Source organism: Lepisosteus oculatus, chromosome 8 (assembly GCF_040954835.1).
Source record: "Lepisosteus oculatus isolate fLepOcu1 chromosome 8, fLepOcu1.hap2, whole genome shotgun sequence".
NCBI lineage: Eukaryota > Metazoa > Chordata > Actinopteri > Semionotiformes > Lepisosteidae > Lepisosteus > Lepisosteus oculatus.
This window is the reverse complement of record NC_090703.1, coordinates 16331838-16349772: the sequence shown is the minus strand read 5'-3', so window position 1 is coordinate 16349772 and position 17935 is coordinate 16331838. Positions and strand designations below refer to the sequence as shown.

At 35.1% G+C, this 17935-nt stretch overlaps 1 protein-coding gene across 1 annotated transcript in view; it reads right to left on the bottom strand.

The window, feature by feature from the left end:
• The window catches only part of fmn1 (formin 1), a 143120-nt gene that overhangs the window by 116549 nt on the left and 8636 nt on the right, over positions 1 to 17935 (bottom strand). Inside the window, exon 3 of the mRNA XM_015350900.2 lies at positions 4030 to 4208. Within this exon, the coding sequence (XP_015206386.2) occupies positions 4030 to 4208 (179 nt within the window). The remainder of the gene's footprint in view (positions 1 to 4029; positions 4209 to 17935) is intronic.

Sequence of the window (17935 nt, the reverse complement as noted above, 5' to 3'; positions counted from 1 at the left end):
TCAATACATCAGGACCTGTAGTGGCAAAGAGGTTTGGCTAGGACAATCCATTCCATATTTAACGATGAATATTGCTGAAAATATCACCTGCTGGACTTATTCTGTTCTGTTATTTTAACTTGAGTTTTATTACGCTTTCATGTTTGGTAATTATCCATAGGCTGAATCTGTATCCTTACACTGAACAGAGATACTGATACAGCTAGTAGCTGCAGTTACATGAACTACCTGTACCTGTATAAACTGCAATCCAAGGCAAAAAAGTTGCCTTGTTTATGTACTTTAAGAGACGTATAATTAGAAAAACACACATCAATCAGCAGTAGCAATGAAATATAAAATCAACTAACTGCCCAATTGTAAAGGAAGTGTACTGTGTCTCTACATACCATAGTAAAACAAATGCAGGACAGAAAAAAATCAAATCTGCAGGCGTTCCACACCTGTATCAAATGTCTGACTGCATGTCTTATAATGGAAAGATGATGATTGTCACCTTATTATTTGCTCAATCAATGCAAGTGTGTCCTGCTACAGTTCTTTAATAATGGTGTGTCAAGAAGGTAAAAGAGATTGACCTGGAAACAGAAGATAAAAATGAGCACTGTTTGAAACTAACATTAAAAATAATTGCAAAGGTGTAGGTGTCATATGTGTTTTTACATCAACACTACTAAAGAAGAAAAAAACTATTTGACTAAAACCACTGTACTTGTAAATGAGAAAACAGCTTTTAAACCATTAATTATAGCCAAGTAGCCAGGCAGACAACTCAAAGGTCGGTCAATGCACAGTTCACTTTATCATGATCAAGTGAAAGGAAATAAAGTCATATATGCAGTCAGGGTTGACAGAGACAAACAATCTGATGATTTCTAAAGTGAAGGTACTGTAAGTCTGAAACATGAAGGGGCTTAGCTGAAAGCAGGGAAATCATGGAAGGACATCTTGAGGAAAAGAACACTATTTTTTCTTTTGAGCTTGCCTTGGTATTTTAATACCTGATTAAAAGCCCTGATTTCCCTGGCTGTCAGAGATCATTCATGTCTGCACTCCCAGCTGTGCTTCTGGCTCAAGTAATGGTTGCTTGTTTCAGATGCTACAGATGCTACAAAAAGCACTCAGATGAATAAAGAGTCTTCAGTTAAAGCAAGACTACAGAAGCTCTGTGTTTTAAAAGTACATAGATAAATGTCTCCTTACTGGCACCATGTTTTAGCAATTTGTGTACTGAGAGGCATGTGAATGTTATTTATTTGAAATGATGTGAAATACTGTATATCTAAATTATTGTTACTGTTTGTGTCCTCTTTGGTAACACAAAACAATAATTTTGCAATAACATAATGATAATATACCAAAAAAGAAATGTGCATTTTATTTTCAAACCATTGTGGATCAAATTCACTGCAGCTCCCTATGATCTGTGAAGGATCACAATAAATGTGTACATAGAATGCAATGAACTTTGAATGCCTGATAAACATACATCTGGCTGACTTTTTAGTATTCTTTTTCACAAAGATACAAACTAATTAATACACAGGACATTATTTACCAGAGAACTCAAACTATATAAATCTGTCGTTTAAATAGAAGCACAGCCTGTATTGAGCTTTCCAGAGAGGCTAATGGTAGTTTGGAGTAGAGCCAGACTGAGAAAACAGCACTTTTCTGTGCTCAAGCAACATATGCCAAATAGCACCATAATGGACACTCCCATCGCTTAAAGGGATATTGTGTACCATTTTCCTTTCTCCTACATACAATAGACTATTACATGTGTTCTGTTGGATCTAATGATATTTTCCTTGAAAGATTTATTTTATTTTATTATTTCTACAGATTACTGAAAAAATAGTTTTCTGAAAGAAATGTTCAATGTAAGAATGAACATGTTCATTCTGGAAAAGTATACCCGACTTGCTCCATGAAATAGCATTAAACGGTCTTTCACTTGCTGTTTATCTTAATTTGCCAGAAAGCTGATGAAACCCTGGCCAACTGATCCTAGACCTGCCTTTGGCAGTGCACTGCCAGTTATGTGTAGCCATTTACCTCTGGTGACATTTGGACAAAAAAGCATCTCTACCTGGTGAATCCTGGTCACAGTCAACTAGAGACATGCTCTCTAGACATGCTAAAACTCGCAATCTCTGGGCCCCAGTATTTAACCTGCTACTGTACATCTGCCTGGCTAAATCACTTAGAAGACCCCCAAAGTGTTTTTTTTTATTTACTCTTAACTAAAGTAGATTCCTGGGAGAGGTTTAAACATCATTCCTATAATCCACTTTATCAGAAATGAATGGCCAAGGTGCAGCAGACTAGGGTCATTATAACTATTAAATTACAGAAACATTCAGAGCTTCCTTGTAAAAAGAAAGAGACTTCTTCACATTTTGTATTAAAAAATCTTTAATAATGACAGGCGCAATGTTACTAAAAGGAAATAATGTAATCTGCGGGCTGATACTGTAGCTACAGTAATTAAGAAATCGCTCAAAATAAAAGCTGTAACCTATCGTTTACACAAAAAATAACATCTAATATAAAAGGGTGACCTTTGTCTTTATGGTATGTGAAGTTAGAAGTTAGGTGACTGAAAACAAGGTATTCACAAGTATAGATAAAGGGTTTTACTGTTTGCAATAATAAAGCTACAAATATCGTAACAGTGCAAAACTGGCATTCGCTGAAAGCCTTTACAAATGAGGCTGCAAAAGTAACTGAAAGAACTATGCTTTAGGTCACATGGGAGGCAGTGATAAGCATTCCAAACAAAAAAAGGTTCTTTGCTGGTCATCCTTAGTGTAAATGAATCGAAACACATATAGAAGAACCTCGCTTCTTTTTATCCTGACGTTAGCTTTTGAGCTGGGTAATCTAGCTTCTATACTACTCTGTTTCAACGTACAGCATGAATTTAAATTATTGCTGTTTGACTTTATCATCTATAACGATTTCACACCCTAACAATCCATTTATGAAATCTTTTGTAACCACACGGTGTAACCACACCCAGGTTCCCATTATTTAGTCCCGTGGCGTAATGCTCAAAACATTTGCAATATTCATTGAGTGTCAAGGTCACCTGAAGTACGTAGAATTATTGAGTGTGTAATATTTAAAAACTATGCAAAGCAACCGGTAATATGTAAATGCATGTTAATATATAAAACTATTTGCATGTACAGTATTTTTAGATTTCCATTAGTTTATAAATAGTAACAACCGTAGGTACAGTATGTAAAAAAGGTTAATGTAGAAACTTGGCAAAGTTGTCCAAAAAGGCTAATAAGGAGAAATCAAAACATACTGCCTGATGTCCAAACAGTAGTTAGTGTGGATGGACTGCCTCTAAATGTTAAAATGTATTTGTAGCTTTTTGTTTCAGATTGCTGGAGGACAAGAAGGAACTGTAAGTGGCCAAAAATAAACTTAAGGCTTAGTATTTTGTTATGAAATTACACAGCAGGAACAGACAGCCATCATTAACTCTGAGAAGACAGCAGCATGCCTGGCTCCCTAAATCACTCTTACAGTACATACTGTAGGCTCTCTGGGAAGCATTAACTGAAGAAAAACCCTCTAAGTTGTGATGCAAATGTGTAAAATTAACAGGAAATGTTATTTTAAATAACTTCAAAAGAGAATGTTTTTTTTTTAAAAAAACTGTATTTTACACAGAAATTGTTGCATTCATTGAAAATGTTTTACAAAGGAGTTTATTTTACAAGGCCCCTAAAACCTATTGTGTAGAGCTATATTTATTCTTCATGATTCATCAAAGCACACATACTGTAGGTGCTCACAATTTGAAAAAATAAACAGTTAATACAGTATGAGAAAATGAATCAAACCTCAAAATCAAAATACCCCAAAAAGGATTTTAAAGTTTGATATTCCCCAAATTCCAACCTGAAATGAAAAACTTTATTAAAACCTTAAGCACAAAAAAATACTTCACTAACCTTCCACATTACGTATATGAATGAAATTACAAGGCTGCTACAGGCCTGCACTCACATTGGTGTCCTGATGGGTGTTGTGTGAGGAGTCAGTGGTGATGCCATCCTCTGCTGGTGTGATTCTCAGAAAGTCCAAGTGGTCGGGTCTGGAGCTCCATGGCAGAGGCTCGTGGCTTTTTGATACTGAGTCATCTGCTTCCAACAGCGGGATCTCATCCTGCTTCAGGACGGCATCCTCTGCACAAAACCACAGGATGATTTATGCAGATATGAAGCCAATACAGAAACAGAATCGGAGAAATCAACAAAACAGCTCAGCAATACTTTTACAGCTGTTTTTTGCATTAGTCATGTCGGAATGACATCAGGGGAACTCGCCACACACATTGGAGTGCATGATATACACAATAAAAATGATCCATATCAGACTTTCAAAATATTGTAAATAGAATTCAGTAAAAACAATGGCACACAAAAACGTATTAGGGACACGGGTTTTTCTTTCTAAGACACAGGTTCTGGGTGTTCAAACTAAACTGTACATTTACAGGTATTTGAAGTTTAAAATAAATTAAAGGATTTTGCCCTGAATTCATGGAATTTGCAGAAGACCCTATGAGAAAATCTTTTAAAACATGGAATCAAAATATTGCTACAGGATTTGATATTAATGTCATGCTGCCACGTTGAAGTATTTTTTTCCAAATATTACACTGACTAACTAAAAGACCATTCTTCTTGTTTGGGCTTTCAATTCAGCCATTTTTGCGGGGGATAATCTGGATTTCACAACCTTAAATATTTTCATTACAGAATCAGACTGTACAATACTACTTGTCTTAAATGATGCCTAAAGACATCGAAAATTACTGTACGTGGCAGTGTAAAAGATATACTGTAGGCCTCACAGGAGGTCCATTTATGTCATTATCTCAGAAATCAAGCCTTTTTCCTAAGAGACTGACTCTTTTTGTTGTACCTTAAAATAAAATCTGTATGTAATAATTTTTGGAAATGATGGAACACTGCAATTCATGCATTTCATGTAAACCACGATTACATATGTGGCTTTAGAATCTTTCATACCCAATTTATATACAAGTTTTCATTAAATCTTCATGAAAATAACAAGAGTGCTGAAAAACAGTCCAAACCACAGTCAGTGGGAGCCAGGCAGAAGACATAAAGCTTACTCAGCTATATTTTCCTTGGTTCTTTAAAACACTCTGACAAGCAATTTCCCAGAGTATACCACTACTGTATATCTTCAGTGTCTGAGGATATTAAACAATAACAAAGCAGTACTGGAAACATTTCAAATATAATAATTTGTTATATTTGTTATTTTTTATAGATGATGCAACTGTAAATATTTGTGAAGATTTTTATATTTTAACTTTATACTATGATAACTCATTTGTAAATACCAAAGAGCCATTTTCCTACAAGGTACCAATAAATTACCTCTCACAGTAAAATAAACACTATCCATCAACAACCACCAAACCATACGACAGCAGATTCAAAACTAACTTATTTTTTATGTAGTAAATGATATACAGTAGGTCAAATTATAAGATCAAATGACTTACAGTAGACTTGTGATTTTGCTCTATTAAGACAAAAAGGACTACCAATTTAGTATTTCTTTTTTACCGAAAGGCTTAAATTGAAAAATTGCTCACGTAGTCAAGTCCAGAATTGCACTGTAATTGTGACATATCACTTGAAAATTACAGTACTTAAGCACTCACAATGTATCTGGCTGTTTGTATACAGGTTTTTATCGAAATCTACAACTACCCATTTGTGTCTTTTAATTTTTAATAACATTATGGATCAAATGGTAATCTACCTGAAAAGCTACAACAAAACAAAGTTCAAAGGTGCTATAATTGCAAAACAATAATAATTCCTTACACTTACTGTATATAGTGCTTTTCAGCCATAGTACACCAGTAAGCTCATCACACATCAGCTACCAGTGGGGACAGAACAGAATTATGAAGCCAATTAATAGAGATGGGGATTAATAGGCGGCCATGATTAGTAAAGGTCAATAGGAAATTTGGTCAGGATGCCGGGATAACTCTTCTACTCTCTTTGAGAAATACTCTGGGATTTGTAATGACTACAGAGTGTCAGGACCTTGGTTTTATGTCTCATCCAAAGGACAACCCCTTTTTACAGTATAGTGTCCCTGTCACTATGCTGGGGCATTAAGACCCACACAGACCTCAGGGTGAGCACCCCTTAGTGGCCCCACTAACTTCCAGCAGCAGCCTTAGCTTTCCCAGGAAAGCTCCCATTTGGTACTGGCAACTGGGTTGCAGGGTGATATAGCTTCTGGCTAAGTGAATGCCTGGAAGTGATTGGAATAGGCCTTCTTGCTGTGCTAAAACTGGTATCACTGTGGTAAGTCAAGAAGAAGGGTTTTTATCATAATCCCTGTTGGAGCTTGTTCTAATTCCTCTGCTCAGTCTCTTAAGCAGTAATAACATTTGTTTTAAGTATATTGTCTGGCCAAGAAAAACTCAGAGTTTCTTAGGCTGTAAATGTCATTTTTATTGCATGCTAAGTCAGAGGTTCTATTATATTCACATGGTGAGTGTCGTTTGCAAGAAACAAAACTGGCATATACTGGAAGACTGATAAATTAGACGAATTGCAGATAAATTCACTACAAGTGTCGGCGCCCTCTAGTGTCAAAAAATAAAGTCAATTTCAAAGAAAAGGGGGACCAAAGAATGATCAGACAAAATATTAAATAACCTAGTGATACATCAATTCTGTTACTGAGAAAATATTTTGGTTTAAGTGTGATTTTGTACAGTATAACTAACAATATACAAGAACCAAATACTTTGATGGCACTACAGTTAACTCAATACATAACAAAATGCTCCATAATATAATAGTAACTTTATTACTAACTTTATAACTTTGGATGTTTCTGTTTGGTTCATAGTGTCATATTAAATATACAGTAAAGGTTTAATGTCAGGATTGTTCCAATTTGCTATCCTCATTGGATATTAAAAATCAATATGGTTTATAATAAGAAGACATTAGACTTTTCATCAAAAGCTGCAAAATTAAGCATACCACAGAAAACTGTATTTATATAATGCTTTTCACAACAATAAAGATCTCCACAGTAAAACTCCTGCAAACAAGCATACACGCTTAAACAGAACCACATACATGTATAGTGCAGATCAACACATCATTCTTGACACATAACTGTTTTCAGTGGCTCCTGTCATTGGCTCCCGCTGGTGTAGTCCCCACTGTCCCTGTGCTCACACGACTCTTTCTGTAAAAGAGGTGGGGAACTCGGGTTGCTAGGTGATGTTACTGCAACTGCGGAAGGGACTGGGTCACATCACATTTTTGTCAAGCAATTTGCAGTACTGACTTAAATCCCTTTAAATGTATAAAGATAAAACCAGATGCAGAAGCAAAAACACTGAAAGGTGGTTTATTTCATTAAAAATGCATTTTCTGGATCATTCCCTCAGATATGTCGCAGTTTCTAAATCTGTTTCTGTTACTCAGTACCAGAGATTGTCCAGTTTACAATACAGAGTTAATTCATTTTATTGCAAACAAACAAAAAATCTGAAATCTAAAAAACATTTTCACACAACCATCATGAAAAACGGAAATGAAAACAGTCATTGACTGGTCATGAGCATTAAGAGTTGCCCTTGGTGAAAAAGGACTGCCCTTCACTGAGACCAGAGGTCAGCTGACTACTTTGGTCTGTGCAATTGTTCCTTCAGAACAACATTCACATGTGCAAGGGCAGGCCCAGGGCTGATTTAGAACATTATAAAGTGTTATACTACAAGCGCAGAATGAAAATGCACAGTGCATAAGGAAAATACCCAGTTGTAAACAGACTATATACGGTATCTGGAATTTTCGTCAAGCCCTCGACATACAGTACCATATGATACAAAGCGCAATGTTTCAAGCAGGCTTGTAACTTCTGTTAATGCCAGGATTTACAGTACTATACTGAATGTGCTAGAAGTTTTACAAAGAGAATGCCACATTTCTAATTATTATTATGTCAGTGTTTCATTTTATTATACAGATTATCTTTAAGTGCTGCACAAACTTAAAATATCTAAAGTGATTTAATACTGTTGTTGTCTTTTAAACAGATTTTAAGCAGAAGTCATCAGCAAGACTCCCAGAAACAATATCTTCAGGCATACTCATTTTCATTCCTGCATTTTCCCATGGGAATTCCCAATACTGTAAGCGATTTACAGTATCAATGGCAGATTTTGTCTTTTAGATTTTTAATAACTTTTATCAGAACCTTTTTCTATTTATTTGTAGTTTGTGTTTAAAATTATACTGTATGATTGTGGTCCTCAAGAAAATCTTAAGGGACAAACGCCTCTTGTTAAAACATAATAAAAACTAGCAACTGATAATCAAAACCAGAACAGATTACACATTTTCTTAATTGACACCTCTTGATAAAATTATCCAAGTGAACAGATTACTGAAAGGGAACTGTTTTGTGACCTTAAATGGTTCAATATCTAGTTTATTGAGATATAGACTCCTTTAAATCAGATTATAGCAATAATCCTTTGAATTTAACTTGGATTCATTTTTCCAATATCATGACCAAGACACACAAGGGCTAGCTTTAATTTTCCTTGCATTCAGGAACCAAAATCTGATCTAAATTGGATGCTGAAGAAAAAGTTTTTTGTGTTTTTCACCTTCACATGATGCAGCCTGCTTCACTGCCCAGCTTCAAAAACATAATCCTGCTCTACAGCCTAGACTCGAAACCCACTGTGCCGTCCCCTGGGCTTGCTCATCACATGCGATTATCCTCACACAGCTCCATGAGCTGCAGACAGGATGATCAGCTTCCATTACTGCCAGGTGCTGCATGCTTTCAGAGGCTGAAATGACTCAAGATCACAGAAGGACAAACAGGGCGGTCTGGGTTAGATCTACTGAAGACCTGACTTCAGAGTCAGTAAATAAGACAAACAAGAGGGAACAGAGAGGCTGTTTCTGAAACTTCTACAGACATGAGAAATAGTAAAGATAATACAAAATTAAAATTGCGATGATAAATTCCATAAATAACTGGTATTTTGTTCTTATCTTAATTGTGATGACAGGCGATATACAAGTATAACAGAACATTAAAAAGTTACACTTGTCCTGTGTTCCTAAAAACATAATGTATTCTCACGGCTAATGTATCAGATGAACTCCCTCTATTGGTTAAGTTATGAAATTCATAATGTATTTACTGATAATTCAGCCCTTTCCTGATGCAATGTTTATCCTTCTATTTTTTTGTATTTTTATGATTTTGTTACCATTTTCTTTTAACCTTTTTTTTTTACAAGTCGAGGAATCATTCTTTTTGTAACCTGAGATTGTTTTCAGAGTATCGTTTTGTACTTAGAATACAAGTGATCTTTCTTTTTTTAGGAAGTACTGTAGATCTAAAAATCAAAACATCTTAAAAACACAACTTGCCCATATTTGAAAACAAATACATTACTCTGGTGGTGCAGCTTTAAACTTAAACTTGATCAAATTGTTTCTACCTATTTTTTGAAAAAGTGTATTTAGAAGTAGAGTGTACTATAATGGCCAGAATTTCTTTAAAGAATGTCTTCACATTAACCTGATTTTTTTCTTAATTTAATAATATTTTCAGACTACAAATCCGTGAGATTCAATATCTAGACTCTTGAAATATTTTAAAAGGAAAAAGAACCATTAAAAAAATGTTTAAAATTGTTTTTTAACTATAAGCAATACTGTACATGTGCCACTCTTTGAGATCAAGAAATCCGCATTTCAAGGCTCATGCCAAGCCTCTGGGTTCAGTTTTAGAAAAGCATCACCAAAATTAATGTGTAGCTCTATATTTCCCATAAACAAGACAGGCCAAGTTAAAATAAATGAACTTAATATTCTTCATTTAGGATAATGCACCACACAGGGCTAACTACATTAGGGGCCAATATGCTGACTACACTTTCAGCAAGATGCCAAACTGAAAGAGTGAGTTCTGCAAAAACAATCAAGCAGGCACTCTCTCCTCGAACTTCCATAGTACTCTTTGGGACACTGACATAGTACTGACATTTTTTCATTTTGTAAAAATATTCAACTTTATAAATTCATTTAAAAAATATTGTATGTGTTTAAGACATTGGGAGCTTTTTGGTATAAATCTGTCAATAAAGTATAAGCAATTCTTTCAATTGCAATGCAATTTGTAATTAATGTGACTTTATTACTTAATTAATAAGAAAGACTGGAAGAAACAACACAGAATCGCAAACTGAATGCCTTCCATATATGCACTTGGACTTACTAGTCATTATTATTACTTCTAGATATTTATTTAGATGGAAAAGAAATAGGTAGTTTAAAATTGTGCACCAAGCTAAATGGGAATTGCAACCAACAAAATGTGTATTATTGTTTCAATAAAGATCAATGGTGGGGTCAACAGTGCCTGAGCACAAATACCCCAAAGATCCCACTTTATGTGTGTTAGTGTTGCTTGCCTGACTTGCTAGACAAAGTAATGTACAGTACATCATTAACCAGTGTTCTCTAGTCAGGAAGCAGGACACTCATTCTGAACTGGAACTTGAACTTGAACTTTATTGCCATATGTAATTGGTACTGGTACAATGGAATTCTTACTTACAGAAAGTCTCTCGATTGTAAAACAAGTGTAAAAAACAAAACAAAGTGCAAACAGTGCATCAAGACAATATACAAACAAACAATAGACAATGTGCAAGTAAACATGTAGACAGTTTGAATGTAAACAATACAGACGTGTAAACAATGACTGGAGATGTGCAATAGATAAGAAATCATAAAGAGGTAGATGGTGATGGTGTAGGTGTGGTCCGAGGGGGATGGCTAAATGTGTTCGCCAGTCTCACTGCTTGTGGATAGAAGCTATTGAAGAATCTAGTGGTAAGTGTCCGTATGCTCTGCCTGAGGGCAGTGGGGTGAAGAGTTCATGCCCGGGGTGGTGACTGTCCTCTGTGATGGCCAGAATTCTACGACAGCAGCGGTCCTCATAGAGCTGTTTAATCTCGGTGAGACCGCAGCCGATGATCTTCTGGGCCATATTGATCATTCTCTGCAGTGCCTTTCTTTCTCGCGAAGAGGTGTTGCCATACCACACGGTGATCCCGTTGGTGAGGACGCTCTCGATGGTGCAGCGGTAGAAGTTCACCAACACATGTATTGGCATCCCCCATCACTTGAGGCACCTCAAGAAATAAAGGCACTGCTGAGCCTTCTTCATGATAGAGTCAGTGTTCACAGTCCAGGTTAGATCTTTAGAGATGTGAATTCCCAAAAACCTAAAGCTGGTGACTGTTTCCACTTCCGTTCCATCAATATTGAGTGGGGTGTGAGTGTATGGCCTGTGTCTCTGAAAGTCCACTAAAAAAGAACATTAATTACACCCATTGAACCAACGTTAGCTGTTTCAAAAACTACACGTTATGCAAGAAAATAATGACTTTACTATCAAAGAGTTCAATATAAAAATACATTTTGGAAAAAGTGGTGTAACACATGGGCCACATGGTGGTGCTGCTGCCTCACTGCTCTTGGTCCTGGATTGGATCGATTCTGGCCTGGGATACCTTATGTGTGGAGTTTGAATGATCTCCCTGTGAGTTCTTCCCACTCTCCAAAGAAAGGCTGTCTAGGCTGCTGGTGTCTCTGAATTGTCAACTGTGTGAGTGAATGGGCTAGATGGGCAGAATAACCTTCTACTGAAGGTGTGTTTTTATCTTGGTATTTATTATCTTGTGGTATTAATACTTTTATTTTTGTAAACATTCTCAGTCGAGGGCAGGTGGAGCAATAGATTTCAAGAAATTGATTTGACCTACCATTTGTCCTACAAGTAAAAACATTTGAGCAAAGAAAGGCAAGTAAACTGTCTTTGGCCTTCACTAAAAATTTACTAAAGCCAAAGTTTCTAAATAGAGCAGCCTAGAATTTCTAAAGACTTTAGAAAGGTAAAAGCTGCAAACTAGAAAATAAGGTTAGTAATAATTAATGTAATTTAGAAATAGCTAAAGACATGTATCAAAAGGGCTGAGCTGAGACTTTACCCAAAGCCCTAATATGCTTTATGCAATTCAATCACAGGCCTTTGGAAAAAATGCTTTTTCAGCTTTGTTACAGTATATCCTTTATGATAATATTGTCTGAACCTTAATTAACTATTTAATAATTACTGTACATCTTAACAGCCAGCTTGCAGTGACATTCCTACTCCTACCCTGACTTACAGTACTACTGTAACAACTGCGTATACTATACTGTACCTCACAACTCTTTTGCATCGTAAATGGGCTTTGCTAACAATTTACTTTATTACAACCTTAAAACACTGACATAATTTTAAAAAAAATATTAGAGTAACAGTAATGTAAAACAGTAATGTAAACTGTTGCAAGTGATCACATTACTCCTATCCTGGAGTCCTTGCACTGGCTTCCTATCTGGTTTTGTGTCAATTTCAAAATCCTGTTCACTTACAGTATAAGAATGAGCAAGCCTTGGCGCCTCAATACGTATCTGAGTACTATTATCATACTTATGTCCTCCCAACGTTCATTCATCTAATTCTGATCTCCTCTCTGTCCCCCAAGCCTGTCTCCACTCTATGGGTGACAGGGCCTTCTGCTGCTATGGCCCAAAGCTCTGGAGCTCTATTCCTAAGGATATCCGGTAGTCAGCTTCCCTAATTTCTTTCAGATCTAGACTCAAAACCTTCTAGTTTAGAAGAGCCTTTATTTAACTGGTTCTTAGTCTGTCCCTTTGCTTTCCTTCTGTAACTCTCACTGCATCTGTTTGAAATCTGCTACCTCCACCCACTGTGTAGTTTTTTCTTCCTTTCTGTAAAGCACTTTAAAAAGACACTTTCAAAAGGAGCTATATAAAAATAAAGATGATGATGACAGCGACGATGATTATAATAATAATAATAATTATTATTATTATTATTATATTTTAGAATGGTGCGGGATGCAGTCAGCTTCTTGTATAATGCCGTGTGATAATAAGACATATATCATGAATTAGATCTGATACAAACAGATCCAGAATGACAACAGAATACAACATGAAGAAATGTTCTCAGATAGATCACTTGGGAGAATTAGTCATTTCTTTTAAAAATGTGTTAAGAAAATGTAAATTCCTAAACCTCGGTAATGGACAAAAAAAACTGAGAGCAGATGTTTCTTGCCCAAACAACCTTAGAAGGTCTACATTATGCATGAAGGGAGATACTTGTCCTTTAAAACACACAATATGTCAAGATAAATTTCTGGAATAGTGCATGCTTTCAGTTGGTTGCCAAGCAGATATCAACTGACTCGTTCTTCAGTGTAACGAGATTCATATGACCATTCTGCTGATTTGTTTATGTAATTAAGGAATTACTCACCACATGACAAGCCTGATAATCTGCAGTATGCATTCATTCATATTTTTTTAAATAACACAATAATATCTGATGTCGGTAGTGCTTCCCAACCTAATGAAAGTCACCAAATATTCTCTTACATAAGGTCAATATACAGTACTCTGGACTTAAGATTTTTGTTTACAGAAAAGAATAGAGACAAAGCTGTAGTAACATGAAAAAAATTTAAAGTAATAAAACTTACAAATTCCTTAATTACATTATTTATGTAACCAAATGTTGCAGTGTGAACAAATATTCCTGAAAGCTTGAAGAAAAAAATTGTGAAGAACCTACTGTATGAATTGTTATTTGAGGTTCTGAAGGTAATTTCGGAGCAAATGCAGTGCATAAAGTGTACTTTTGATGCATATATAATCATGATGTTGTGAACTATCAAAGCTATTTCAGCTAATGCAGCAAGAGAAGTGCATGCTCATTAACATGTGAAGGAGATCTAAAATGTTGTAACTAAATAATATACTGTACACATACAGTTCGGAGTTGCCTGACCATACTGTAGAAAATTTGAACTGCCAAAGGATTTTTGATCATTTTTAAAAGCAAGACGTTAGACAGATCAACAGAATTTGATTTGGCATTTCTTTTTCAGTGAGCATCATAGTCCAGTAATGCTCCACATGAAACACTAGGGATTCAGACAACAACTGTGATTAAAGTGACATGGATTAAATTTGGAGTTGTGCAGGCAATTGAATATGCTTTGTGGTGACCTAGTTGTTATTTTAAGCTATTTAATTTAACCTCATTAACATTTCAAGTGTAATTAATTATTGAACATGTCCCTCAGACACTTCAGAACCCAAACACAGTGGTTTTATAAAATGTAGCTTGGGGATTTTGTAGTAATTGCACTACAGTAAAATAAGACCTGACAAATCTCAGCAGAGCACATATCCTGAGATACTGTACCATGTTGTGTTAACCATGGAAATGAAGCTGTTTCGTTTTCTATGGCCAAAAGCTACAGGACATTGTACGGTAACTGAAGGCTTCTTAGCAGCAAAGCAGGTTTACCAGGTGAGCTATTTTTGAAAAGTACAGTATTTTCCAATAATTAATAAAATGAAAGGTGTGACACTAAACAAGTTCAGATTGTTACAGGTATTTGTGATGTTAAAAGGCTAATTCTACTTACTGTAACAATTGTAGCATATTTGGCAAATTACATTTTTAAAGTAACCTCAAACCCTTAACAGCTTTAATCCTTTTGGTAAAGATGGTAATCAAAATAATCTTTTTTTTCATTTTACCTTGTGCCACACAGAATACTCCCATATTTGTAAGGAAACTGTTAAAATATGCGTGATGTTTTGCTAAGCATAATCAAAAACCTTCACCAGCATGAATAAGTGTGCAATTAATGAATCATGGTTCCACTTTGTTCAGTATTCGAACAGCCATAAATAAAAATTCAAATTATTCTTGCAACTGGCTAGAGTGCATTATTGAACATCAAATGAATTTTAATTGAAGTACTGTAAAAGTACTTTTAAGATGACACAGGCACAATGAATAAGATACAGTAAAATAAGATCATCCCTCATGTTTGTTCTTAGATGTGGAGAAGAATTACATGATACTGTACTGCCATCTGTCTATTTACTAACTGCCCAAAAACAATCCAATTGAGTTCCTATACAAATGGTCTATTGATCTATTATGCTAGTACAATATAATAATAATTTCTATACCATCTAAGTATTATTTTATGGGTTTATACATTACAGTATGTATGAACTGGTAAACTGAGATTACATATTAACAAAAGTTTTTCAAGAACACTCATCACACTGTATAATGAGAAATGATGTAACTTATTGACCTTCATTCACTCTTCTCTGAGATATCTAAACAGTCTTGTTACATACCTCTAAGCATATCAGATGTACCTCTGACTTTATTTCCATTCATTCAATTATGTTGAAATCCCTTTGTGAATTCCTAAAAGGCATTTAAACAGTCAAATGTGTTCCCCACGTACTCCATCCATTCAATAATTTAGGTGGAAATTGTTTTTGAATGGTGCTTTTTATACATGATCCAACTAGGGTTATTTCCCTCATGGTTGTATAGCTTGTGCAGTTTAGGATGTTCAAGAAAATACCATCTCAAAACAAACTGTCTTAACTGATTTCAGTGGTGGTTGTGGACCAGTAGGTGCAGACTACTAAATCTATAAAAATCCCTAACTGAAAAAATTGCTTATTTAAAGAAGAGGTTTGTGAACTCTGAAGCCCTGGTTAATCTAAAGATTCTGCATGCAGCAGACATCCCCAAGTCTCCACTAATTCAATTTTAAAGTACTTCCTCATTTTTCTACTTGTCCGACTCCTGGTAGATGAATTTTGATCCCACCTACTGTATACAGTATGTCAAGCATTTTCTTGGTCAGATTAAAGGAAGAGAATTAATGTACGAGAAAGTTGAGGAACTCTGTATTTGTATTTCCAAGCAATCAATTACTGCAAGAAACACAGTGAGATAAATATTCCCCACTATTGGGCTACAGACAAAGAATATCTGAACTATGGAGGAATTTAGTCAATTTACTGTATATCACATGGTAGGTCATAAGTTGATAGGAAAGATAAGATGTGATAACAGAGTATTTTTGTAAAATAAAATTGCAAATATAAAAAATTGAAATTGTCTGATTACAATAAACTGAAATTAAAATATTATCTTCAGGTCAGTCTCATTAGTAAATGCACAAATGCCAAAAAGAACTGAAGGGGATAACAGTCTGCAAGTTAGCAATGTACTGCAAGCAAATTATTTCCTGGTTTAGATATAATATATAAACTATTCTACTGCAATTTAAAGGTTTTCTCTGATAGGATACACAGCAGTCACAACTTAGAACTTTTCTTAATATTATAATTACTTTTAGCAAATTAAAACAACCAACAACACTTCTTACCAAATTGTGGTTACAAACACTTTAAATAACTTATAACGTATTTTGTGTGTCGGATTAATTGCTTTGATATCTTTATTCTGAAATACCTAATCCTGCTGTGCAAGTCCAAACAGCCTGTGTACAAAACCAAGCCAATAAAAGAACTATAGGGTCTAAATAAAGGCATATCAGTGCTGTTACTGCATCTGACCTGAATGCAAAAAATACTTTAGTTAAATACAAATCACAGACATCATTGGTGTGAGCAAACTCAAACTGCAAATTCCATTTACAAAAATAAGGTTTTGAACTTTGTAAAGATACTTAAATAGCTTCAATATTATTCATGGGAGAGTTAATAAACTCCATCAATGCTTAATAGAGACTAATTAGATTTAGATTAGGATTTGCATTTGTATGCTAATCAGATTTTCACTCAAGGTAAAAAGAACTAGAAGCAGAATAACTCATAGGGTGACCTTATGCCACACTAAAGTGAAGAAACTAACACATATAAATGCTTGTCATTAACATTCCTTAATGTTGCCATGTTTACCGAGGTTAAACGGGTGCTGCCCTAAAATAGGACTTTGGTTTGCTTAGAGAATATCATGAATTGCTTTTGGATGGGGCTCATTTTGTTTCACTTTTTTTCCCATGGTCACTATTTTTGTTTTGTGTTTTTGTTTCTTAATTTAGTCTCTTGGTTATTTTTTAGAAAGAAACAGTGAAGAAAAAAAATGGATCGCTATATTCGCATTAGTATGTTTGGTTTTTCTTCCCTGTTTTTACTTACAGATTGCAGTTATTCAGGGTTCACCAATTACAAACAGAACAGCATCACAAGTCATTAGGGAACACAGCTATGAAAAGCACCAGGCTGGCTGACTGTAAAGTGAAATAAAGAGTTACAGTTCATGGCCCCGTGTGTTGCAACAGTTGTTTAAGGAATGCCTTCCTACACTTAATTTTTTATCTTTCCTGACATCCTTCAATTTGTAAAGCCTTTTTAACAATCACAGGTGTAAAATCTCAGTGTTTCAAAAGGACTTATCCATTCAATGGTACTGGTTAGAGTTATGAGGAACTTTTCTGATTATCCGAGAAAAGCAAACTTAAAAATAAAACCTCTACAACATGTTTCAGCTTCAGAGAACACAGCAACAACAGGCATATTGTGTTTCTAGCTCATCTTCCCACGTCTGCCAATAATAATAATAATAATAATAATAATAATAATAATAATAATAACAATAATAATGATGATGATGATGATGATGATGATAATGGTTAGGGACTTGATTCCAAATTGGGTATCTGGTGCTGTACTCTTGAGTGAGGTACTTTCACTGGATTGTTATGTTTTTTACTGTGTTGATTAAAACTATCCTCTTTCTCCCAAGCAAGACTAGTTTGATAACGTTTTTATGTTGAGACTTCAAAGCAATCTGCTGAGCTTCTGAAAACAGACTTTTATAAAGTGTGTTATCCCTATCCTTCCATCTGCTGCTCATCAGCCAG